At 44.4% G+C, this 27225-nt stretch overlaps 2 protein-coding genes across 3 annotated transcripts in view; both read left to right on the top strand.

Moving 5' to 3' along the window:
• The window catches only part of arhgap5 (Rho GTPase activating protein 5), a 42253-nt gene extending 37435 nt beyond the window's left edge, over window positions 1-4818 (top strand). For both annotated transcript variants that reach the window (XM_026294828.1, XM_026294739.1), the window contains exon 7: window positions 282-4818. In XM_026294828.1, the coding sequence (XP_026150613.1) occupies window positions 282-606 (325 nt within the window). In that variant the 3' untranslated portion in view covers window positions 607-4818. The remainder of the gene's footprint in view (window positions 1-281) is intronic.
• A 17094-nt stretch (window positions 4819-21912) lies between these two features.
• akap6 (A kinase (PRKA) anchor protein 6) overlaps window positions 21913-27225 on the top strand; it is a 133732-nt gene continuing 128419 nt past the window's right edge. The window contains exons 1-3 of the mRNA XM_026305238.1: window positions 21913-22157; window positions 22624-22795; window positions 26429-26457. Of these exons, the coding sequence (XP_026161023.1) occupies window positions 21913-22157; window positions 22624-22795; window positions 26429-26457 (446 nt within the window). The remainder of the gene's footprint in view (window positions 22158-22623; window positions 22796-26428; window positions 26458-27225) is intronic.

Genomic DNA, 27225 nt, shown 5'->3' with positions numbered 1-27225 from the left:
GCTGGTGTGAGCAGAAGAAAAGTATGAAATGACTTTCTGTGTGCTGTTGAAAAAGTTTGATCTATTTCTTTCTGCAAAAAAAGAATTTGTGTTTTTAAGACACTCGAACCTTTAGATTTGTTTTAGTTTCAGCTGTGTGAAATAAAAAAATACTAGGAGACCAAAATGTGTCACAGTGTGACATGAGTGGGTCTAATCTGATCTAATCTCTGGACACGTGGGTCCAGCAGCAGCTGTCTCTGATGGCGGTTAGTGGATGAAGTCTTCTGTTTGCTCTGCAGGGTGAGCCAGCACAGTAAGACCACCCTGATGACCGCCGACAACCTGTCCATCTGCTTCTGGCCCACGCTGATGCGGCCCGACTTTGAGAACAAGGACACGCTGTCGACCACCAAGCTGAACCAGGCCGTCATCGAGTCCTTCATCTTGCAGAGCGACTACTTCTTCCACGGCGGCGAAGTGGCCGAGAGCTCCAGCAGCGAGGGGACGCCGCCGCCGCACTGCCACAACATGGTGGAGGCCCTGCTGCCGCTGCAGCTGCAGCTGCCCCCGCCCCTGCAGCCGCAGCAGATCCAACACACCCTGCCCCCCGACCCGCTGATCTAACGCCCGGAGGAGAATGCTGGGAAATAAAATCTGGGGTTGTTTGTGCTGCCGGCCGCCAACAATCGCCTGGAGGTTGTTTTCTGCTCTACACGATGCTGGTCTGCATTAACATTTAAGACAACAGAGAGCTGGTAGGTGGTGTTTGGGATTCATCAGCTGCTGTTTGTCATCGACTTTGAGGTGAATGAGCTTTGGGGCCTAGAGACGCATGGACCGATCAAACCTAATCTGTGGGATCTGCTCATCCGGCAAAGCAAATCCTGGATTAGAGAATTACAATTGGATATCGCATTTGGAACTAATTTTTGGATCTGACTGCCCCTTTTTACCAATCAGACACTGAAAATAGTTGATGAAAGAACTGATTTAATTTGGCACATAGTGATGACACTAATCATTTAGCAGGGTCGGACCTAGACTACAGGGATTCTGGGGCAAATAAGGATTACTCTCCTCCTTTTACCTTGATGAAATAGCACACTGGGGTCCTAAGCAAGTCCCCTTGTCCTCCTCCCTCCTTATCCTGCTTGAGAAAAGGGAACCTTAGAGTCCCCACGACTGCAACTCACATATAGAACACCTGATACTGACGGACTGACTGACTGTTTGACTGACTGCTTACCCAACTGTTTGTGTGGTGAAATGATTTCACCGATGCGTCCCGCAGATCCCCACATTTCAGCACAGGAAAACATTTCTTCTTCATGTTCCAGAATCGGTCGGTAAGAGGGGGCGAGGGAACTCGCCCCTGCCGACACGCACGACATCAAACGGGCTCGCAGACCCGTCGCCTCGCCGAAATATAACAACCTGTGGATTATTTTTAGCGTCCGGCGGTGGGAGGAGCTCTGTTTCTGAACACTGAAGAAGAATTTACCCGTTTCCATCACAGGAACTTTGACCCCCTTAAAGAACAGCACATGCACGATCTGTGTCAAAGGTCTTCATGCCAATTTCATGTCTGTTTGCTTAGTTTGTTTATGTTGATGCATTTCTTTTTTTATATTATTTTGTAATGTCTGATTTCTACCTAGTTCATGTGCGTGTGTGTGTGTGTGTGTGTATGTGTGTGTGTGTGTGTGTGTGTGTGAGAGAGAGAGAGAGAACTGACCTGTGGTCTGTAGTATAGCCAGCTTGTACCTTCTCTGCAGAGGGAAGGGGGGAATCAAGAGGGAAAAGGAATTAAAACGTGGACTTAGGAACTCGCAGCGTTCTGTACGGGAGAATCCGACTTCAGACTTCTCAACCAGTCTTTAGAGCCTCTAACTCTTAATGCAACACTGACGTCTCTCGTTCCGAATGGACGATCCACCCGGCTCCTCGATGATGGCACATGTGAGAAAACCACTATGTCGCAATGCATTCTGGGTCCGTTTGGTCCGAAGAGGCGTCTTCTGTGTTCAGTTAGTTCCTTCGGTTTGTGGAGGACGCTTCCCGCTTTTTTCATTTCTGTTCTGTTGGTTTGTTGGAAACAAAGTTTGCATGTCTCTGTTTTTGCCACTTAGTGAAAAATAGACTTTAAAGTTAAAAAATGAAAAGAAACCGTTTAAAGCTCTAAAGGAGTTCTTGTTCAGATTTGTATTGTTTTATCTGAATCCTTTTGGTTATGGGGAACATTTCCACAGAAAAACTCTGAGAGGGCCTTCATATTTTTTTTTTTTTTTTTTTTTTGCATCTGTTACATTTCCCTCATGCAAGAAATTAACTCTTAATATCATATTTTTTCCCTAAATAGAGGAAAGACATATATATAAGTATATATATATATAAAGATTTATCAGCATCAGAGGTTGCTGATGTAGTGAATTACCACGGGGTACTGGACTGTATAATCTGTCAGAAGCTATAATCATATTTCTTTGTGGTTCTGATTGTGTAACTAAAACCCATGTTTTTTCTGATGGTGTGTGAGTGTGTGTGAGAGGAGAGAGGGTTTGATGACAGAAAAAAAAAAAGTCTCCCTCATCGCTTTCTTCATCGCTGACACTTAAAACAAAAGCAGTAGTGTCTGGTGCTCGAGCCTGGTGCTGAGTGTCGTTCCTGTCACGGAGCTTTTCCACACTTGTACTTATTTGCAGAATCTTCCAGGATTTCTGTCCCTCTGGAGGAAAATATTCCAGCTGCCGCACGGTAACAAAGGTTCGGATCAGTTTTCCATGTCGGAGCAAAGACGACAGACACGAATTATCAGTATCAGATCAGTCCAAAGTATTTATTTTGAAGTAATTTGTACTTCTACTCGCCTACACGTCAGAGGGAGACACTGTACTTTTACCTGAGTGAAGGAGCTCAGTCCTCCCAACACTGCTGGCTTGGTGCTAATTATAGAGAAATTTGACAGTGTATAATTGGGACAGTTCTCATCAATTAATTTCTGTTAATTACTGGCTTCACCCAGCGAGTCTGTTAATCAGGACACGGCAGCTCATCGAACGTGCACACACATCGAAGTACGACATGTGTCCACAGGCACAAATATGTGTTGAGGTTTCTAATTATTAAGGGATAATTGTCACTTTAATGAATCATTTCTGTCTTTTTTTAAAAAACTTATAATTAGCTCCAGATTGTTGACGTTCTTGCAGCCAAGAAATGATTTGGAAATAAATAAACAGACGTGTCTCGGTGTTCAGACTGTGGTGTATCCACAATAACATAATATATGGAGTTTCTGGCTCTGGCCTTTGTTTAAGTAACATCAGACTTTAACTTGGAGAATTCCTGTTGTGCAGCTGATGGAATATTTTTGCATCCACATAAACACAGGAGAGTTTTTGAGTCTGAAAATAACGTGGAGCCTCAGTGCTGCTAAACAAAGAAGCACAAACTGAGGCTGTGTTCACCTGTGGAAACCACAGGTAACGGAATAAAACACAGACGTTCACTGTGTCTCTGCAGACACACAGATGAAATGTCTCTTTTCCTGAGGTTTATTTGAACAGACGCACAGCCCCTGGTCGACTCAAACTCTTTTTACTGCAGATTTAATCTTTTCTTGAGTGAAATAGTCTGACTCACTATTTATGGTTCTGAGCTTCAGGTCTTAGCTGGGTGACTCCTGGGCCAAATTAAAAGCCTTTCAGAATCTGTTCCCTGCATAATTAAACACACCTCCATGAACCCCCACCCTGCACTTTGTGCAGCCACGTCTGGTGCCATCCCATCACACTTTGATGAAGTGGCTCTTGCATTGCCCCGCTGTTTATATCCTGTCTGGTGCTACAGCGTAGGAAGAGCAGGGGGCAGTGAAGGAAGGCCTGTTAGGTTTTGACCCGACTGAACCAAATTCTCCTGTAAAATAATAAAATCGGCAGGTTGGACACCGAATTCGTTTGAGATCTGTGGACTTGAAATGTCAAATTGTGGAACGAGCTCCAGAAGAGCCTGGGAAGTGTATTGGTGAATGTCAGCGATGAGGGAAATTTTACAAATTGAACGAGGGTCTGTCCCATTTCAGACACGTGACCCCTCTGTCCTCATTAGCATGTTCAGCGGTTTCCTAATTCAAATTCCACCAGTAATGTTTGTCTCATTGAACTGATCAAGCTTCAGTTCAGAAAACTCCTTCCAATCCAGCTGAAACGATGAAACAGCAGAGAAATGATGTATCCTGATCTCTGACGTAATTTATTAAGAAAAACTCCAGACATTTGCCTGTTCCAGCTCTCTAATGGGAGGATTTGCTGCTTTTTAGTGTTTTATTATGATTTTATTTGAGATATCTGGAGATAAGTTGATGCTGTCAACAATTATTTGTCACCCTGATTGCCACAACTAAAAGTTTAGTTTTTGTAGAATAATGAAAACATAAAGAGGATAGAAAAGCAATGAAATGGACGAAGCAACAGATAATTTTAGTTGTTTTGTTTGTTTTGTTTGTTTGAGGAAAAGGGCAGTGAAGGAAAGAAGCGGAGCATGTCTTAATCATTCTGCCATGCAAGATTTAGCGACGATTAAAGGGCACTTTGAAGGGGACACACGTCTGGAACAGGACCCGCTGTGGACACAGGAGAAGTAGTTTTCCTTTGAGATGTGAATGAGAGAGTCGAGGTGTGTTTAAGGTGTGATAAAGGGCGTAAATATTCAGAAGGGAATGTAGCCAAAAGCCCATTTTTACGATGGTGTTACGATGTTGGACTGAAGAGGATGGTGAAGGCAGCAAACGGCCTGATCCAGAAGCTTGGGTGTTTCTGTGGGGGAGGGAGAGAGGGTTGGGGATGGGTGGGCGACAGGGTGAGGAAAGGGGGTTCAGCAGCTGCTAGATAATAAAAGATTAAGGTGTTCGTCTGTAGTTTTCCATCAGTCAACTGTTCTTTTTTTTTTTTATTTGACATCATTTTGTTAAGACTCTCATCCAGTCCCCCCGGTGTACAAACCACCTGACCGCTAACGTCATCCGCTCTGTATTATAGTAAATAAAAATGATTTTCAGAAATGAAAAACTCTAAAACAAGTTTTTTTTCTCTCCATGTTTCCAAATAAAGTTTCATTTTCCAAAGTTGATGAGTCTTTTTTTTCTTTAAGTTGATTTTATTAGTTTAGTGTGAAACTGATCAAAACTAAACACATATCTGGATTATTTTAAACTGGTTTTCATTTCTACAGAGGAGTCTCTTAGAAGTACAGATAGTACCTGGTAAGAAAAGTATCGAAGTAGTAAAAGTACCAGTGTCTCTTAATGTAAATACTTCATTACACATTAATACAGTGTAAAGTACTGTGCTTAAGTACACGAGTATTTAAATTTCTACTTCTATACTCCTACTGCTTCTAAAGTACATTTTACTGTACTTTTCTAAAATGATTCAACATTTATCATGTGCTTTGGTAAAAGAAAAGAAATACTAACACCAGCGTGTACTTTAAAGTAGCTGGTTTAATACTGAGAGTAATAATATAACAACAATAAAGGACTGAAGTTTGCTCCTGACTTGACAAACAGCACAGGACGTCACTCCTTCATGACACCGTTCCACCTGAGGCTGAATCACATCTGAATTGTGCAGCACAATCCCAGGAAGGTTTCACTTCTCCTTCCACCTCACTCTGAATCCTTCGACCCCACAGAGGAATCCTTTACCTCACGGAGGTGAAAGGGTTATGGATGTATTGGAAGTTACAGGGACCGGGCTGCACAAAGACCTTCCTGGATGTGCTGCAGGAGAGGACATGATGCTGATGGAAACAAAAACAGTCTCTATATCTGCAGCTTTCCAATCTATGCATGGAACCACTCTGGTCTGGAGATGGGTATCCAGTGTTTTGGCTGCATTAGTGCACTTTGCATATAAGATTAGAGTAACTGTTGTTGTGCTGAGCTGCATGTGAGCGGACTCTGTGCAGATAAATGTGTGTTACCCAGAGTAAAGGTAATAACTGTAATAGCTGCCTCCTGTGCTGTGTTTCTGGACCCAGTGCAGCAGCAGCAGCAGATGAGAAGGTAAAGTGCGCCACCTGCTGGTTCACATCTGAACAGCACTAAAGTCAGCAGCAGCATCTGCAGTCACTGCACACCTGTGAACACCTGTAGCTTTAAACCTGGAGCCAGCTGAAGGGATTTTGCTGAGGCCAGCTAGACTTTTTGGAAAACCTGCCTGTATTTATTTGACGTGTGTGAGCTTCCTCAATTAATCTGTAAAAACAGCTGTATCACCTCCTCACCAGGAAACTCCAGGTTCAGTTTTAAGGCTTCACACTGTGTTATATCATAATTGTGTTGTCATTGGTAACACTGGTGAAGGTGGAGGGAAAAATAAAATCTTTAAATGGTTCTGAAATTTCCTCTTTGGTGTTATATCTGCCCAACACTTATACTTTGAACTTTCATGGAAAATATATTTGTCAGTGAAGCAGCCAGCGTTAAAAAGGTAAATGTTTGAACGTGACCTGGTGTGAGGGAATACATCCTGTAAGCACTGGGCCCTGCTGAGCTGTGGAGTGGGAGGCAAAGGGTTGAAGGACCCTCTGTAAGCAAAGCTCATGATGTCCTGACAGGGACCGGGTCCACAGGGACCTGATGGATCAGTGATTCTTGGGGACGATTTCTGTAAAAGGTGCTGGCTTTGAACTGTTGTCCTGCAGAGCCTGGACCTGCTGGGTCCCATTACATTCATTACATTAACGAATTAATTAAGACAAAAGCTCTATCAGCTCCTAATACTTATGTTGTGTTGCTGTGGTTTACCAGCAGGTGGCGTTGTGGTTTTGGTTTGAAAAGGAGGAACTTCCATCCATCCATCATCTAGACCCCCTTAGTCCTAACCAGGGTCCCAGGGATCAGCTGGAGCCTATCCCAGCTCTCTTTGGGTGAAAGGCAGGGGTCCACCCTGGACAGGTCACCAGTCCATCACAGGGCCACATAGAGACAAACAACCTCACACACTCACACTCACTCCTATGGGCAATTTAGAGTCACCAATCAACCTGACATACATGTTTTTGGACTGTGGGAGGAAACCAGAGTACCTGGAGAAAACCCACACAAGCACAGGGAGAACATGCAGACTCCACACAGAAAGGCCCCTGATGGGTTTATAACCAGGAACCTTCTTGATATGAGGCAACAGTGCTAACCACTGAACCACTGTGCTGCCCAAGGAGGAACTTTGACTGGTGCAATGACTCCATCAGGATTTTCTATATTATTATTATATATAATTTGATGACAACTGACTCTTTGATCACTGTCCTGATGAAGCTGACTGAGAGTTTCAGTGTAAAACTCTTAGTAAATGTTTCCAGTGTCATTTATATTAATACCAAAGTATAATATATATAAGTATATATTATACTGGTATTAAGTATAATACTGGGGACGAAGTAAAGTTAATACATAACAAATTAGGTGCCAGGCTCCTTAATGAAACATTGAAGTTGTGGGTAATTAAATGTAAACGTGTCACAGTCGATCCTGTAGCAGTGAAAACAGCGTGTACACACAAACTGACAACATGAAATTAATAAATGCATAATAATCATGAAACAGTGATTGTTCCTCACGTTTTAGTCGCACTAACAAACTCTATTACTGTTCTTTCTCTAGTGTCATGTTTTTGAAAAGTACTGAAGGTTTAAAACCACCCCGCCCCTTAACACGTAGCTAAATTAAACTAGCTGTTGTTCTTACATTTTAAGAGTTATATTGACGACCTCGGTGTCGTCTGAAGCAAAATCGTCCCAGTTTCTATCGGCGCGCTGTAAAACGTGAAACATGACCCCCCCCCCGCCCTCCTAGTTGCGGAGGGGGCCCTTTAAAGCCCACTGTTGCGTCATCTGACATAGCGTATCATGTGTTGTTGGAAAGGCCTCATGATTGGCTACAAGATGCGTCAGTCATCATTGACGAACAATGCGACTGGCTGATTCTACTGTCAATCGAAGTTAGACTATGCCCCCTGACTGGGATTTTCTCTGAGGGTGTGAATTCTATTGGTTTTATCGTTAGTGACGCTGTGAAACGTAACAAACAGGTTTGATTGAGGCCTCATGTGATTCACAGAAGCTTGCTATGTTAAACTTTATTGAGTAAACGGACAAAACAGCCGTAAAGCGAAGCGGTTTATAGCTTTTTATGAGGAGGACGATGGATTTACTGTATAATCTTACGTCTTTTGGACTAAAACATGGGTGCACTTTGTTCTATGGATTCTAACGAACAGAACGATATGCGACACTCCATGTTTGAGTACACGTATGAAGTAACGCGACAGAAAGGTAAGGAGCAGCGTATTGTACTGTATTTGTACTTTTGTTAAATATTAAGAAACTGTAGTCGCTGTGATTATTCAATCCAAAATTGCTTTATGTCATTTGAATTGTGAGACTTTAAGGTTTTATTAAATATAAAATTTATTAGACTGTATCCAAATGTTTCTAATTTCAGTCATTAATAAATAAAATTGTACACGCTGGCTGGTCTGTGATCGGTAAGAAGAGAAAGTATTTTTATTTATCGACTTATTTTCTATGAAAGTAACAAGTAAACAAGTGATTTTGTTGGTTTGTTTGTTTGATGAACCACAACTTAAAGATGGAGTTGTTTGGGTTTAACTATTAAAGTGTCACTACTTTCCTTACAGTTACTATGATTAAATAACATTATTCATTTACATTAACTAATGAACTAATATCATGACATCATGTTTTTCTTGGTAGGTCAAACAGATTTACTGGACTTCCTGTCCCCAGACTCTTATTTTGTTGTATTTCCTGTTTCCTGGTCTCTCCCTTGTTGTTGTCAGTTTAACTTTTGTCATCAGTGTACTGATTGTGTTCAGCTGTGTCTTGATATGTGCCTGCAGTGTTTTGCTGCCCCGGTTGTTGTTGGACTCTGGTTTCCTGCTCACCTGAACCTCCTGGACTCTCTTGAACTCTGGGACTACATTTGGACTCTTACTTTGTGTTTTCAGGTTGGTGTGTGTTTGTGTGCGTCGGTTTGTCACTGGCACTCGATGTTGTGTTTGTCTTCCCTGACTTCACTCACGGACCTTGTGTTTCTGCCTGTGTTTGGGTCCTCACCTGCCTACGGGTCCTCACCTGCGTACTCCTCTTGAAGTCTGACATTTACAGTATAGAATTGAAAAATCAAAAATGATTATATAAGTTTTAACTTTTACTCTGTGCGTGTGTGTGTGTGCACAGCGTGCTGTATCTGTCCCTTTACAAAAACATGTTAAAATAAAAAACAGTTGTGTTGTTGTTGATGTTGATGTTGACAGGTCCTGGTCTCCCCCTGCACTTCCTGGAGTGTCCAGACGGTGGTGGCGATGGCGTCCCTGCTCACCGCACAGGAAAAGCGAGAGCAGCTGCTTCTCACATCCCAGGCTTTGCTCCGTCATCCTCCCCCTCCTCCCCCCTCGGGAAGGGGAGCACCACACCCTGTCAGCCAATCGGAGCTCAGCTCCACCTCCTCCATCACATCATCTCAGTTTCCAAGGTAACAGGGCACCCCATGCTCGCCCTCTCTCTCTTTCTGTTTCCATACTGAAAGGTGCCGCATCATCATCCTCCTCCCTCCCATCCCACCGTCCCATACTGAGAGCTGGTGCTAGTTTAGCTTTAGCCTCCTCTCTGTTAGCATCATCTGTCTCTCTCGCTGTGTCTGCAGTGGGATCGCCACAACATCACAGGCACCTCCCTCTCTTCTTCCGCATCCTCCATCACAAACGGGGAAGAGGAGAAGGGACCGAGATGAACTAAAGGGGGACAAGTAGAGAGATGTGGTACGTACTGAACCTGCTGCATGTCCTCCCTCTTGAATGTATTCATGAGTGTGTGTGTTGAGCCTAATCCTTCGTGGAATGCTGATTTAATGAGCTGCCTGAGACCAGTGCTCCCAGAATGACACAAGGGGAGAAACACAAAGATGAAGAGAGATAGAAGCAGAGGGAGGTGACTCCCAGTGTCTCTCTCTCTCTGAGCTTTTGTTATGGAGGCCTGCTCTGCAGAACAGCTCGCTCTGCCTGCTGCATACAGAGAGGCCAACACCTCTCCCCTCTGGTCCCAGTCCGTGTTACTGGTTCAGCAGGCTGCTAGTTTAAGTGTCTTTCCCTCAGATTGATGTGGGGGTTTCTGATCAGCTTTGTTGCGTTTCAGACGTCAGACTGTGAGAAACGGGGATGACTGAAGTGTCAGGATTTAGTTTTATTGTCTGACCTCATGTAGAGATGACGGTGTTTACAGCTGCTGTTATAAAGGGGCCTGAGATGCAGTCACACACCTGCCTAACAGGCCTTTTCACATCTGCCACTTTGATTTGTCGACACAGGAAAAGCAGAGGTGAAATAGGTTTTGTTAATGCTGGTTCAGCTTCCCAGTAATCCAGGACAGTGAGCCAAAATACCCCTGGAACAAGCCTCACCTGAGGGGAGCACGGGGGCCAGGGTTCAGTCAGACCCGAGTGCCGAGTCAATTCACCCCAGACACAAATGTGACTTGATCAGCTTCTTTCACAAACACTTGGAGAGGGAGTGGATTTTGGTGCGACTGCATCTTTAAGAGGTGCGCCCTGTTTGTCTTCCTTGTTTCCAGTAAGTTAGTGAGCAAGGGAAGGAAAGGATGTGAGGATAGAGGGGAATTGTTTCCTCAGATGGTGACATCAGTCTGCACCTCTGGATTTAAAGACTTCACTCAGAGTGTTTGTAAGAGGGGAAATATGGAGGAAGTTGTTCGGCCATGTTTCTTGCTGCTGGTCAGAGACTGGGTGGAGCAGGTTTTGTACATGAAGCCAGGCTGATAAAGTCTGTGATGTGGGTCTGACATTAAAGAAACAAAGCTTCCAAACAAGGAAAGGACCAGGGTTTGAAATGATGTTTGAGCCGGGGCTTGTTAAAGCACAGCCCAGCTCGCTGTCTGCGTTTTCCACTCCACAGGACATGATGCAACTATCTCGAGGTTAAAGTGGGTGTAGGCGTCTCCTGTTACAGATGCTTTATGGGATTGACTCCTCGATGAAACAAAGATCCAAACCTGCTCTGCTCTCTGTCTAAACCTGGACCACACTTCAGGTGTTTACGCTGATCAGCCAGTCCCACCACCTTTTCACGCTGCCTTCACTGACACTTGTTTCAGCCAGATAATGTTTTATCGTCTATTATGTCTAAACAGGTGAAAGACAGATCATCACTGTACTGGCCTTTAGAACACAACTTACCCAGATCCAGGTCTGTGTTAGGAGAACCAAGTCCCATCAGGACTGTAGGCGCTGTGTGAACTGAAGTGTTAAATAAACCGAGACAAGTCCAAAACACATCAGTGCAGCAAAAATTAGGGTCTAATCTGAGTTTAATCTGCAAATGAAATGAATTTTAAATTGAAACTTTATATTATTTTAGGAAATCTCATGGTTTAAATAGTATTTTGTTGTTTCATACTGAATTCCACTGAGACTACATCTCTGTGACTGTGCCGACTCTCCTGATCCTGCCTTCCCCCATGATGGTTCAGAAACTGAGCTCAGTTCTGGACCTGGTGTTACCTCAGGGGGGACGACGGGTCTTCAGCACAGTGACACGTCTCTTTCTGGTCTGTTTAGAGATTCACTCTGCTCTCAGTTTGCTAGAAGCAGCTTTAAGCCTCCAGATCTTTGCTTCCAGACAAAGCTGCTACTTTTACTTACGCTCCACCTTCTTAGACTTGCATTTTTATTTTTTGCTCTTTTGTTTTAGTAGTTTTAGACATTTCGTCCATGTATTTTGTAGAAAGGAGTCTTTAGCTGTTAGCGTCTTTCTGTTATCCTGAACCTCCAGCATTTATCCCCTGGTGTCCTGGGTACAGTTTCCCTGCACTAACACCGAGATGGTTAACGAGCGAGAGCCCCGCCCCCCAGGACCTGTAATTAGCCAGGAGCCATTTGTGTTTACTGATGTCAGGTCAGGTCAAGTTCATTTACTAAGCACTGAAGAAAGACATTTGTCAGTAAAAGAACCAACAACTATTAAAGAAATAATTCCTCAGTTACAAAAAAAAAGTATTTCTGTTTTGTCCCTTGTGTTTTGGGGCAGGTGCTAAACACCTGAATGTCTGACCCTCGTTCTGGATGACAGACTTAGCAAGTGTCCAGTGTAAAGTTGCGCCATGAGCCAGGAACCGCTCTTTAAGTGCTGACACGGTGAAGTGCATGATGGTCCAGTCTGTTGCTCCAGCGTCTCCACGGTTCGTCCCTGCAGAGCCGACGCCCTGCAGCCCCAGCGGGGACAGTCGGTGAGGAGAGAGAGCCCAGTCTTTGTTCAGGTAGTTGACGCTCCACCTGCCTGGAGTCGGAGTGGAGTCGTCCACTTGTTGCATGGACACAGTGGTTTCATTCTACGTTCTGCTGACCTGGTGCATCAGCGTGTATAAACAATAATGTAGTCTAATTGTTCTGGCAGCAGGAATCAATATAAAAAGCTTTTAGGTGCATTAATCAAATAGCAGTGAATGTACGTTCTCTGCTGCCAGAGTGACATTAATACTAACATACTGCCAGCGTCATTACTGCAACTGTTACTACGGCTGAGAGGGAAGTGTGTGATCAACACCAGTAAACATAATATCAGCCAGGTTTTTAAAGGGAAATGCCAAGTTTTCATTCTGTAGATTCGATTGATCTGTAGATAAATATCTAGAAAATCCAGTTCTCTGGACTTGGTGAGTTTTAACTCAAGTTTTAATTGTTTGGTTTTTTTACTGAGTAGTTTTTATATTGCACAGTTCTCATTCATTTTTTTAAATTTTCAGTTATTAAGGCTTTAATTGCTGCACATCAATATATAGTTTTGGCTAATGATGCATTAAAAAGGAAATCGATCAATAAGTCAAAACCTTATTCTGTCCTTGATGCTCATTTACTGAACCACAGTAACAGAGTATTTGTAAAAAATGGGTTTTGTGTCAGTGTGTGAGGGGTGTGAGGGGGTTCTGCATGATGAGGTTCAGGGTTATGCTGTTCTTCTCTGGGGAATAGATCTCTGTAACCCTACACACACTCTCACACACACACAGACACACACACAATGGGTCATTTGTTTGACGGCAGTATGGGGGATGGTGGGCTGTTTCATTCATCCCACGTTCGTCTCAAATCTGCAGCAGTGGTTTGAAAGCAGTAGTTCAGGTTCAGCGTCACTTTGTGTGCGTCTCATTTAAATATGTGTTCAGACACGTTGTTCCCTTTGTGTGAGGAGACTGATGGAAAGTTTGTGTCAGACAGGATTCAGGAGAACTGATGGTTCCTTGTCCTCAGCTCCATCATTTGGTCACAGCAGAAACATCAGGGTGAAAAACCTGAACCTTATTATTTTAAACTGCTGTTCAGTTGTAGGTTTGTCATCGTCTGAAGTATCTTGTCTACACAGAATCTAAAAGATCAAACATTTAAATCCAGTATTTCCACATTAAAGCTGTACTGAGCTTATATGTGGATCTGGACTTGTTGATGTTATTGTTCATTGATTTGATTGATTTGAGACATGGACACACATTGTGCCCACACAGCAGATTATGAATAGGATTTGATGACTGATTGGTCCAGTCAGGGTCAGTTGGTGTTGACAGATAAACTAGTGTTTCTAACAGTTTTGTCCTGGATTTGTGGGTTTTCCACCACCTGAACCTCAGGGGTTCCTGACCCTCAGCCTGTGCGGTGTCCAGTCTTTGGAGGCCTCAGTGTTCAGCTTCCTCCCGGGCTTTAGTTTGGGGTTATCTGGTCTTTCTCTTGGCCCAGCTTGTTGTGGGGTGGAGCTTATACGACGTGTTGTTAGCTTAGCTTAATGTTAGCCTGCAATCCTTAGCTTTCTAATTTTACTCTTCTCTGTGTTGTTCTCTCCGTCCTACAACCAGACTTCCTCCTTCTCTCTTCTTCACTTCTCTTCTAGTTTTTAATGCGTCTGAGTCACATTTCCTCTTTCCCACATCACATTGTTTCTGTGCTGATATCGATAACATCTGCTCTGACCTTGGGGTGTGGCAGTGAACACTCAGCTCAGTGTTCACAGATGAGCAGCACAGAAACACACTGTGTTGTTCAGCTTCAGCTTCAGCTTCAGCTCAGACTTGGATTTTCTGCTTCTACTTCCTGTCAAAGTCTGTGGGGGGTGAAACAAAACATCAGGCGTTAAAAACATCCTGTGGGAAATTGACTGAGAGGCGTCACAGACACTACAGGCTCTTTCACTCCACGGTGTACTCTGATCCAGGGTTTGAATCCCCATAGCACGTTTCTTTACGGACTAAACGTCTTATGGGAATTTCTCCATAGGAACTTCATTTCTTCTCAAGCTGAAGTGGTGGATTTTGTCGTTTTGAGGTGGTTCATTCAGTTTGTAAAGTCATTTTTCCACCCAGCAGCACAGAGAGACAGGGAGACTGCTGTCCTGGAAAATAAATTATTAAACACACACGCACACACACACAGGCAGAGATCGACCAGACAAAATGGAGCAGATACCAAGACGCTGAGGATGTTTCAAGACGATCGTGACCCCTGTGAAAACAGTCCAGCTCCAACACTGTGCTGTTTGGCTGCTGACGAGGCTGTGCACTAATAAATGCAGATAAAACACTTGTCAATTATGTTCAGAATTAATTGATTGTAAATCATTTCTGTACCATAATAATCCTTATTTCACGTCTGACAAATGTAGGAGCTGGCAGCCATCTCTTGAAAAATAAAACTATCACTCAGCCGTGGAAATGTTCTCTTGCAGACTTAAAAACATAATCGAAGGATTATCAGATAAAAGTTAGTAATTGATTGAATTTAGACCCTGAGACACAAGTGAAGCTCATTTGAACTGAAGCCTTTAGGAAGTGAAGGTGAAGAGTTTGCATTGTTGAGAATATGTCAAACCCAGCGGTTGTGTTGCTCCAGGTAGTGACAGCCACTAATGGATGAGAAAGTCTTCCTCAAACCTGAGAAGGTTTTTGTTAGTGTTGTGTTTGGCAGCGTTGCCCAGCGATCAGATCAGCGATCAGATCAGCGATCAGATCAGCGATCAGATCAGAGCTTTCATTTCCTCTGAAACACTGTGGGGGCAGAATATGTGACAGAAACAAACAGATGCTATAAAACCAGTTTGATCTGTCGCTGTGAAGTTGGTATTTGTTCCCAGGAGGAGTGAGACATCAGAGAGGAGCTGCTGTCACTGTCAGAGTCTGCCCTGCCTCTTTAAATATAATCCACATTTTCTACTCGAGTATAAGCAGCTCCCATCAGCCCAGTCACTTTCCTGTCTTCCCTGACGAGGGTGAACATTTCTCTTGCTCAGACGTGTCCACACTAATATCTCAAACCAGATTCTACGTTTTTGTTTTTCTGCACGATGCTGCTGCCTCATCTTCTGCATCAGGGCTCGTTCCCTGTTCGCACGAACGAGTAGTGCTGTGCCTGTAAACCATCACGTTCCCGAACCGTTCGCTGCAGCGTTCCTGTTCCTGATGAGGCCAGATGTTGGACTGTGGTCGGCTGTTAGTGGCACTGACTCTGACGGAGGCCCGGTCATGGTTTACTAGAGTAGCGACATGCAAACGGAGCCACAGTGGAAGATTAAACACGTTTCCCAGACACAATGATCAGTTTTAGTGGTTTGACCTTTTATCAGCTCAGCAGCTTCCTGGTCGTCACTGACCAGATCAGGTGGTTGAACCTGTTCTGGAGAACGTGTGCAGATCTGAATTAGTTCGATCACGTTGCCTGTGATAAGGTCAGTGCTCTGTAAGGGAATACTGGGCAGTAACATTAGCTTTGATTACTGCAGAGGAAAAAACACGACCTCCACACTCTAATGGTTCGGTTCAGTCCCAGTGGGAATGTGGACTGGGATGTGTTAATGTGTTGATGTAATAGAACCACTGCAGGGGAACGGATATGATGTTTGAAGGTGCGTGGCCTCTTGTGTTATCTCATATATTACAGGCTCGTGTGCTGATAGATCACTACTGATTGGTTAACTAGTCACTGTTAAATCATTTTGTTCAGGTGTTTAGTGAAAGTGTCTTTATATCACATGTGCTCTCTTTACCTGCACACACACACGTTCTGAGCACTGTGTCGAGGTCAGAAGTGAGTATTTTCTCTGAGACTTCTCTGAATCATGTGTCCTAGAAAAGCTTTTTGACAGAGATCGTTAGTTTGATCTTCACCTTCAGTGCTGTGATCTCATTTAACATGATCTGATAATTGTCCCGCTTCCTTCTCAGTTATGTTTTTATCTCTTATCAGTCCTGGTGGAAGCAGGTTCCCACTGTGGATCCAGTCGTTACTAATGTGGCTGAGTTAGATTTTTCAATCTCTGCTCCTCTTGTTCCCTGTGTCTTTGCTCAGGAACATGAAACAGAGGAGGAGAGATTAATGACCAGGAACAGAGGATCCTCCAACACACCTTCCTCCCCTCAGATACATTATTCATACTGGGGTTGGATTGGAGGACCCCTGGGACCCACACACACCCTGTTCTCCCTCTGAGGCTGCATCTGTCTCATGGCTGTATTTTCTTTCTCCCTTTACTCCCAGCCGCACAGCGACACACCCTCCTGCCTTTAACGCACAGTGTTCTGTTTGTTGTAAATGTTTCATGATGCTGAGAACCGGGTTCGCCCTGAATCCTCCGTCAGCCGGTGTAAACGTGTGCCGTGGGTGTGGCCGCTGGATGGAGAGCTGGTTGTGAATGTCAGAGCGACGGCGTCAACAGAGGAGGGAGGGGAGTCACAGTGTCGGGAAGATCCGCTGTTTGGAAAATTAGTTTTTGTTGTTTGTTAAAATAACGAGCTTCTAGTCCACAAGTGTAAATTTAAGTCAAACATGAGCTTCAGTTACGGAACGTCAGTAGAACATCCAGTGTCTTTGTTAAAGTGAAAGAAACACTTTTATCTGTATCCGGCTCAGGCTGTGATTTCAGCTGATAAAACAGCTGCTGTGCTGCATAAAAACCCTCGTCTTTAATCGCAGCTTTAATCTCACAGGAGACAGATGAATCAGATCCCGTGTAAACAGTGTCCTGTCAGACTCCAGACTGCTGATTCACGGAGCTTGGAATCATGAGAGGTGTTTTCTGGAACGTGTGAATCCCCTGAATCTTAAAAACACTCACATTTGAGCTTTGTTGTCCAATATTAATGTTAATGTTTCTTATAAACTCTCTGCATCTGCAGCCCTCAGGAACCTGCGCTTACCCATAACCCCCTTCTCTGTGCCAGAGCAGTATAGATGAACCGCTAGTGTCTGTTTTAGCTGAAGCTCGACTGCAGGTTTGAGGACGTTTGTTGATTTAAATGAATAAACTGTTTATTGTAATTGACCTATTGACTGTACGTATCTAATTCAGTCATTAGCTCTGGTGTTTCAGCCACACGTTGATTTTGTTAGTGATCAAATGCACAGAATTTATACAGAGTGAAATAAAGAGTCGTCCTCTGACAGGCTGGGCCCCGTCGGGCACAGCAGACAATCAGACATAGGAGTGGAGTGTTTCTCATGAATGAATCTTTAGGACAACAGGGGTTTGGAGCTTTAAACCTCATGTTTATGGGAAATAATCCAGGCTGAAATAAACTTAAATTTGTTTTAGTGCGGTACCTTGGTGATAGTGTTGTTAATTTAACTTGTTAAATTGCTGTTAGTTAGTTTAATGAGTCCAGTTTCCTATTACCAGTTCCAGAAAAAAGGACTGCTCAGTTTGCTACCAGTTATAGACCCATGGAAACATCATCGTCATCAATTTGATCTGAGTCATATGATCAATATAAATGATGTCATGGTTCCTAATCATCAGCATCATCCTGTCGTCCATGCTTTTTCCTGCTTCTTCCCGTCACCCCCACCCTTCCTCCCTGTGGTCATGTGACCGGTGATGTCATGGTGATGTCATGCCTATTCCTGCCCGCTGACTTCACCCCGACGCAGAGAAACAGACAGAAGCTGCTTTTCTTTGAGGGAAACGGGGGAGAGAGCAGCAGGTTTCACAGTTTAGTAGGGAAATAATTCAACACAATGACACTCAACAAACAATGAGTTTACTTTAAGCAGTAAACAAACAAACAATCCTTAATAAATCGTGGTAAACTATTAAAGTAGCTGTAATTAGCTATGAGGACGTTTATTTGACTAAACTGGAGGTTTTATGTTTGGACTCAGTCTCTTCCCAGCTTCAGTGTGAATCAGTGTTTTCCTCTCAACAAGCAGCTCCCTCCATGGTTCATTACTGATGGTGACTGAACAACACACAGGCCGACCAGCCGTGTTTCAGTGGATTAGTGTGCACAGTAAAATGAAACTGTGCTGCGTTGTGCCTCTGTCCTGTATGCGTCTGTGAGAATGAGTGATTAATGACCCTGGACTGTGCAGCGCTGCGTCTCTTTCTTACATATTCAATTAGCATAGACACACATCACCTGCTGGGTTGTCAGTCTAACAGATTCTCAGCGGTAAAAGATATTTGAGTTGAATTCAGATGTGTTCTTGGCTTGATGGAGCTGGTTCAGGTGTGTTGATGTCTGGTCCTCCTTGTTCACTTGGACAAGCCAGCGAAACCAACGTTACGGCCTCATTCTCACCTGTGTCCCGAGCTGACCTGGGCCGGACCGGGTCACCATCATTAGTCCCGTCAGGCAGGTGGAGTTTATTATCGGCTGGTTTTTGTTCTGCTGCTCCACTGACACTGTTCCTCTGCTGCTGGTGCGGATCAATACAGAGCCTGAGTCACTCCTGCACTGCAACACGGCAGCTGCTCCTGCTGCAGCCGGTTACTGGGTCAGTCTGGGCGTAATACAGAGACTTCACACTAATACAGAGGGGAAAATGCACCGTCACTTTTTAATGCATAGACATCATTGTTATATAATAAGTTATTTTCTCTCGTCTCGCAGAGTAAATTTGGGAAAAGACTCGTGCAGGTACAGTTGAAGTTAAACAACCACTATTTTTATTCTTTTGTGAATATTACAGTTTTGTTTCCACTGAAAAAGACCAGATTACAAAACACATACAGTACTGACTATATCTAAGCTTTGAATGAGAGTATCATTGGATTATTATTATTATTATTATTATGGGAATTTATTGGCATGTATTTTCCTGTTTAGTCCCTTTATGTTGAATATTTGAATCACATTTTATGCCTGCTCATCTCGACATTTTCATTAATCAAATTAATAAGGGAGCTTTTTTTCTTGGCACTGTTTTGCAGCGGAGCTGGAACCTGCAGCCAGACTCATCCCAGAGCTCTTGGCATATTTTATTCAGAGAACAATATGAATAAAACATTTTATTTGTGTGTTCGCTGCATCTGGTGCTTTAAAAGGATTTAAAGACACAGCTGAGATGAAGCCGAGGAGACACACACACACACACACACACACACACACACACACACACACACACACACACACACACACATGGATAGTGTGTGTGCAGTGCCATGCTGTGACAGTCGGAACTGGCAGTGGATGGAGGGAGAGTGTGGACAAAAACTGAAGAATGGAAGAGAAGAAGAAGAAGAGGGGGAGTTGATGAGACAAACATTGGTTTGAAATACAGTTTGTGATACGTCTGGTTTTAAAACATGGGATTATTACGCCTTTAAATGCTGGGCCAGACGAGGTACAGTATAAATGTTATTTTCTTTATTTGTATTTTGACATGAGGTCTGTGTAAAGTGAGGCCTCTCTGTCTGACGTCCCTTAAGAGAAGATTTCCAGGTCTTCAGCTGTGGTTCAGGCTCAATGCTGCTTTTAGCTGAATGTTTATCTGTTGGTTAGCGTGTTAGCATGCTGGCATTTACTCATTACACACTAAATGCTGAGGCTGATGGGAGTTTCATGAGGTTTTCTGACCTGCTGATGACAGTAGAGGAAGAGTCAGGTTACCACAGTCGGGACTGAATGTCTGGACGAAAGTGATGGACCGACTGACTGAAAGATGGTTGTTTGACTCCAGACCATAATTTCCTAATCTGCTTCTCTGTGTTTTGAGCCTGAGCTTCATGTTGATTGTTGTTTTTTTTTTTTTTTCATGTCACTGAAAAGCTCCTGTTGCTCCTGTTTGTAACCCAGAGCACCCTGATCCTGATGATGGTTCAGACTGAGGAGTCTGTGATCCTCAGGGTGCAGGGACCCACAGACCACATTGAGCCTCCACACAGGTTCCTAAGTGCCAAATATCATTTGCTCACTGGACACGTACGAGCTGTTTTGTGTGAGACGGGCCTCAGACGCTGTGACCACATGAGAGGAGGACAGGACCCTGGGAGGCTGCAGGACTGTGCAGATTCACATATGGAGAAGAAGTTTTTTAAAGACACATTTCTGCTCAGTCAGATTTCTCTGTATCACTGTCACGTCAGTTCCTGACACAGTACCAGGTTCTTGATAAGAAAAGATGAAAGACTCTCGATGTTTCCACCTGGAGTCAGTATTGATGGTGAGGACTCAAATCAGTATTACAGTGAATTGACTGGGCAGGTTACAGCGGGGGCCCGGTTTTGCCGACGCTTCCCGCCCCGTTCGCAGACGCAGGAGGACCAGCAGGCTCCCTGCACGCAGGCGCAGGAGGGCTGCTGGTCGCAGACGCTAGACAGTAGCAATAAATGTAGCCTGAGCATGAAAGAGAGATATTCTCTCTAACCTTGTCTTGTCTTTTATCTTCATCAGGACTATTGGCCTTTCGGTGAGGTGTGCGATGACGGTCATGATGATGGCCAGGTATGAATTCAGTCAGTCCATTCTCTCCCTGACAGTCTGGAGGCTGTGGCAGAGAGGAGGATGGTGGACAAAATAAACTCCATATTGGACAATCCTGTCCACCCACTTCATGAGGAACTGTGGCGAATGGGAGGTTCATTCAGCCACAGACTAACTTCATTCAACCGAGCTGTCTGGACCACACACACACACACACACACACACACATGAAACGCGCACACACACACACACACACACACAGAATACTGTGGGCTCTGTTTGTGGGCTCACCATGGCAACGCTGTCATGTCACAATGGGTGTCCTGACAGGGGGATTCCCACATTGACATTCCAACTGTGACATCATCAGTGACATCACAGGGTGCAGCCTAACTGGGATTTAGGATTTAGAAGGAGAGAAGGAAGGATTCACGCCTGGCCATCATCATGACCGTCATCGCACACCTCACCGAAAGGCCAATAGTCCTGATGAAGATAAAAGACAAGACAAGGTTAGAGAGAATATCTCTCTTTCATGCTCAGGCTACATTTATTGCTACTGTCTAGCGTCTGCGACCAGCAGCCCTCCTGCGCCTGCGTGCAGGGAGCCTGCTGGTCCTCCTGCGTCTGCGAACGGGGCGGGAAGCGCTTCTGCGTCTACGGGGCATTATCAATAAACCTCCTGTGTGAAGTGGGCTCTATTTATAAACTCTCCTAGGCGTCTGTGATGTCACAGATGATGTCACAGATGATGTCACAATTCACATGGGGCTCTTTTCTCTTTTCTCTGCCGGACAATTACTCTGAGTCTAATTAGCCTTTACAGCAGATTTAAACCATATAATATACTTTAACACAGTGAAGGTTCATTTTGTTTTGAGAATAATAGTAGTATCAGGATTCACCTTGTGTGTGTGTGTGTGTGTGTATGTGTGTGTTTTCTGTTTATTTATAATTCATTTTGTGTTTTCCTTTCACTGGTCAGTCATTTTCCACAAATGTCCTTCCCTTCCCTCCTCTCCTTCCTCCTTGTCCTCAGCTCAGTCTGAATGTTTGACCTCAACGTATTTCTCTCTCTCTCTCTCTCTCTCTCTCTTCAGTTTTCTTCTATGACGCTCGTCCACTCTGGTTAGAATCCTGTACCTCCCTCACACCATGAGCATCGTAGCTCTCTCACCCATCGCCCCCGAACCACCGTCCCCGATGATCACCTCCGTGACCCCCGTGACCCCGACCCTGGGCATTGGCGCCTCCACCTCCCCGTCCTCTGTTACCATTGTCCCTCTCAGCCTGGATCTGGGACATCAGCCCAATGATGGGCTTGGCTCATCGGGACCCAGCCCCAGTCAAGGCAGCCTCTCTGGGGAAGGACCTCACCTGGGACGAGACCTGTCCCGGAGGTAATAAGTCACGTTGTCTTCTGATTTTTATATGTCTGTGTGTCCTGTAGCCAAAGGCAGTGGTTCAGATCGGACAATCTGAGAGGGGAACATGTTGAACTCTGCAAGCTTTGACTTTTAAAAGGTCTTAGGCAAGAGGTCTGGACCACTGGAGACCATTGCTCCTTTTCTTTTAGTACACTAAAATAAAGAAAAAGGCCCTTGGGGTTTGGTTCTGTTTCCTGGCTCCTTTTGAATACCTCAGCTATTTCATCTTGTTCCCAGCATTTCAGCTCTGTTGGTTAAAATAACTTCTATAGGCTGCTTGTAATAGTTTATTTTTTTATAGTTAGAATGAGTGTGTGTTTGATAAAATCATCTGGTCCTGGCCTTGAGAAGTATCGAGGTCCCTGGACTTTCCCGGCCCCTGAAAACTGTTTTGTTGTTAATAGAAAACAAGTGTTTTCTCTGCTATGTGTTGTCTCAGGGCAAAGAAACCTCCGCCCCTCCACACCGGAGCCGACTGGAAGGTCGTCCTCCACCTGCCAGAGATCGAGACGTGGCTGCGAGCGACCAGCGACAGAGTCACACAGCTCACACACTCCGTGGGACAAGACGGTGACAACAGACACGTGGACGTCCACCTGGTGCAGCTCAAGGTAGGCACGGATTGCTGAGGTTTCGCTGTTACCTGCTGTTTTACCTGCTAATCCTCCTTTAGAAGGAAACTTCCATTGTTCATCGGGTCTTCTCAGCGTGCTGGCTGCCCTTTGGTCTGTGGTGTCCTGACGGTTGTGATGACAACCATCTGAAACAGATTGTAGCGAAGGTTGAGAGACTCAGAGTTGCATCAGTCAGTTCAACCGTCTGAACCGAGGCAGTGAATTTCCCATAATGCTCTTCTCTCAGGCGGTCTTGTTATGTAACGACAGACTGGGTCACACGGCTGACCTCTCATTTATTCATGTGACTGCAGCCAACAGACTGCTCTTCTCCGTGAGCGGATTTTATTCACCCTGGTTCATTTGATTTATTCAGTTTGTCTTTTGAGCATCACTGATGAGCTCTGATTACGTCTCCACAGATTTACAATTTACAGAAACTGTTTCTCATATAGTTTATCTTCATCTTTATCTCTGAGTAGTTGTTGAGTTACAGGAGCCAGATGAAGTGGATCTATTTAGAACCAGGAGATGAAATGATGAACATGAACAGGAGAAACTTATAAAACACAGAACAGAGAATGGGTGTAAATCACAGGTAAAGTGTCCAGAACAGCGTCCATATGGCCCACGAAGTAAATCAGGCAGGGAACAGAACCATGAATAGTCCATGGGAACATATTTTTCAGGTTCAGACGTATTTTTCAGATTCAGACATATTTTTTATATCCAGGTGTGTTTTTTAGGGACCAGATGGATTTGTCAGGTCTCTCCTCTTCTCTCCTGGTGGAGCAGTCGTGTCTCCAGTAGCAGCTCCCGACAGCCAGACCAGATGATGGGAAAGGCGTCTGAGTATTTGGATGATGGCTTGTGCTTCCTGTAGCTGAGTTACTCTGACATGAATGCAGATTATATACGTGCTGTCTTTGTTAGCTGTTCTTGGTCCTGAAGGACAAAACACAAACATTACGGGATAGAAGTTCCAAAACACAAAGGGGGAAGACACACGTACGTCAACATTACACCCTGTCAGGAACCTTCATTCAGTTTCAGCTTTCACGTGTTTGTCCTTAGGGGCCACCGTACTTTTCCACTATGTAAAGTTGAACCCGGAAAGCTTCCTAGGAATCCTGCCAGTCTTTGACCTGGATGAACCAGCACTTTGTCACAGCCAGTCTTTTACAGACCCTGTTACTGGAGGCTGTCAGTTGTTTCCAGCTTTAGTCAGGTAGAAAACAAGGACTGGTCCCAACTAGAGTCAGAGAGAGAAGCAGAAATAAACAAACACAGTAAAATTCTTCTTCTTCTTCTTCTTATTATTTCACAAGAGCAGCACGACACGTTACAACACTTCTCGACTCACTAACTGGTCGTCTTAGGATCAAATTTTTATATGTTCTTTTCTTTTATTGCAGCAAAGTAAGTGGAGGCTCATATCAATAACCACTGTCAGTAACCCCATTGGTTCCTGTTATAATAATAGAAATGTCGAATGTGTGAATGTGAACTTTCAGGAGTAAATGACAGAAATGACACTTGAACTCGTGAAGACCTCGTAACTATGAGAACCTTTTCTGCCTTTGACCCTTAAACCAAACCATATGATGTTTTTTTAGCGTCTGCAGCCTCAGAATAAACATCAACACACTAACACTGGCAGCATCAGGACTCTGTAATGTTTGAGTGACTTACACTGCAGCACTGTGGTGTGGATGACCTGACTGCTCCACTTCTTTCTCATCAGAGCATGAAACACTTTTTTTTACTGACTCTCACCAGCAACAAACTCAGACGAATGTTTTTTAAAGTAAGACGTAACTCCAGGCTGAAAGTCTGTGTTTTGCTGCCCTGGAGTTCGCCTGCACGTCACTGCAGCAAGGTGACAAGGCAATCCACTGAAGGTCAGCAAACGCAACATTTTCAGGCAGAGTTGAATTGCTCTGCAAGTTGGAGATTATCTCGTGGCGCCCTCTGGTGGTGAGAACACTGAATCTGTTAAAACCACTTGAGTAGGTGAAAATATGAGCTGAAAAACTGGACTGAGGGCTGCTCTTTTTATCTGAGTCCATGTCTTTTTGTCCTGGTGAATAGTGACGTTTGCAGGTTGTTTAGTTTTCTTGTTTGTCTGTTGTTTTCCTGTGTTAATACTGATGAGCAGTAACAAACAGGTGGATTCCTTGTTTGACTGCTCCATCTAGTGGTTGTCGTTCTGCATTACAACAACATGGAGGATTGTTGCAGAAATGCTGCCTCTGTTATAAAAGCACATTGAAACACACTTAGATGGTTCGTTGCACCAAGAAATATTGCTGCTATTTCAGTTCTCAGTCTGCAGGAAACCCTGGTATCTACATGTTTTTGTGGTAGATACTGGCAGGAATCAAATACATGCACCAACGTTTATAAGACGTGCTCACACCGTTGTATGTTATTTAATCCACAAATCCAAAAATGAAAAGTTTTTAACTGGCAGTAGTTCTGGACATTTCTCAGGCTTTGGTTGGATTTGAAAGCTTTTTGTTTTGGTCTTGTGGGAAAGTCCCTGTGCATGTTCACCCTGTAGTTTCAGCACCCAACACACCCTAAGACCAATCAAACCAGTGTGTTGATCAGTGACATTCAGTGTTGTTGACCTTTGACCTGCAGGCTAACTGCTCCCACTGCTTCCAGTGTTCATGCTAAGCTATGCGAACAGCTACAGCTGTGACACGAGACTGGCTTTCATCTTCTTGTCCCACACGCTGAGAGGAAACATAATTCTTTGAGTTTAGCATGAAATGATGCCGAAGATGCGTCTAAGCTGATGTTTGTGTGTGCACAGTTTTATAGAGCTGTGTTCGTTTGTCTGTTTGTTTGGAGTCTGCACATGATTTAGCTCTGTGTTTAGATAATGAGCTCCTGGAGGCCCAGCAGTCCTGGATCCACCCTGTCAGGGATCATAGATACACACTGAGAGTCTGATTGGACGTCACCCCGACACTGTTCGTCCAGGTCGAATAGAACAAAGTGAATCCCAAGTTTTATTTGACTTAATTGCAGGCGTGGTGGTTGGTGGGCGCCGTGCTCGGTGACAGAGGCAGAGATGGGAGCAGACAGTTTGCCAGACCGCTGTTTGAAATTGGATTCACGCCTCCGGTGATCTCTCTCCTTCTTCATCCTGTCCTCGCTGCTCTTTTCTCTTTTTCTTTCTTTTATCCTCGCCTTCTTTTCTTCTCTCATTGGGTCGCTCTCTTCCTCTCTGTCATATTTATAATGCGTTTGCCTGCAGGGCATTTTTCTATAACCTGACCTTGCCGCAGAGCGACTGTAGGACACGATTATAGTGATGCAACCACTGTTGTGTGTGTGTGTGTGTGTGTTCACGTGTGTGTGTGTTGGTATGCCAGCCTCTCAGCCATTCTTAGCATGTGGCTGCAGGCGGCGTGCAACAGCTGCATGGAGAATGTCCAGGCGGCTCTGACAGGGAGAGGCTGCACATTCACGCACATTTGCCCTCATCATCCAGAACATGGCGACTCTGTAACGTGGCCCAAAGTACAGAGGAGGAAACCGTTAACAGAAAAATCCAGGTTGTTGTTGGAACCAGGTGATTTACACCATCTGTTTATTCCCTGTGTTTAATCTGCTCAGATGGTGCAGCTGTGTGCACCACAGGACACGTTAGAAGCAAAGACGCCACAAAAATGACATTTCTACAGATCTGTTTCCAAACAATGAACAGTAGCTGATGCATGTTCAAATGTTTGGGCAGAACTTGCTAAGCTCCTGCTTTGGTTTGAAAGCAGTGAGTGCTGTTACGAAAGCTTCAGCTGGACATAGTTCATGAGGAGTTTTGAGGTCTGCTTTGGATCCTTGTGTCTTAGAAGCCTGGTTTGTCTTATTATCTCTGGACTGACTGCAGAACATTTGTGTCCAGAATCTGCTGATGTTTAGTGGAATCCATCCTCAAGCGGGTCGATGCCACACAAACCCAAACACTCATCCAGATGCTGTATGTGATGTGACTATTATTCTTAGGTCTCAGGTGTGGTGAGTGTTTTAGGTGCACCGACCTTTTGCACACACCATGTTTTTCATAAAAGAAGTAATAACGTAATAACATTTCCAAACGAGAGGTTTTGTAGCTGCAGGGCTTGTGTTCTCTCCTTCCCTGAGGTGTTTCTGTGGACGGAGCGGCAGCAAGGCCGACCCATGACGCCATATCCAGCTCCGCTGCCTCATTGCCCAGATACTCTGTTGTTCTGACCACACAAACAGAAACAGAGCCGACCATGTGTTTCATCAGTTATAATAAAACCTCAGAGCGCAGGTATTTGACCAAGATCCCTAGAGGTCCAGTCAGACAACATCCTCCCCAGTTTTTCCCTCTGTTATGAAGGCACTTCTGTTTTTGAACTTTGGTAGGATGATATAAATATTTGATTGGT

This window comes from Mastacembelus armatus, chromosome 22 (assembly GCF_900324485.2).
Source record: "Mastacembelus armatus chromosome 22, fMasArm1.2, whole genome shotgun sequence".
In the NCBI taxonomy this organism is placed as follows: domain Eukaryota; kingdom Metazoa; phylum Chordata; class Actinopteri; order Synbranchiformes; family Mastacembelidae; genus Mastacembelus; species Mastacembelus armatus.
The sequence above is the reverse complement of the archived record's forward strand: the minus strand, read 5'-3'. Positions and strand labels throughout refer to the sequence as shown.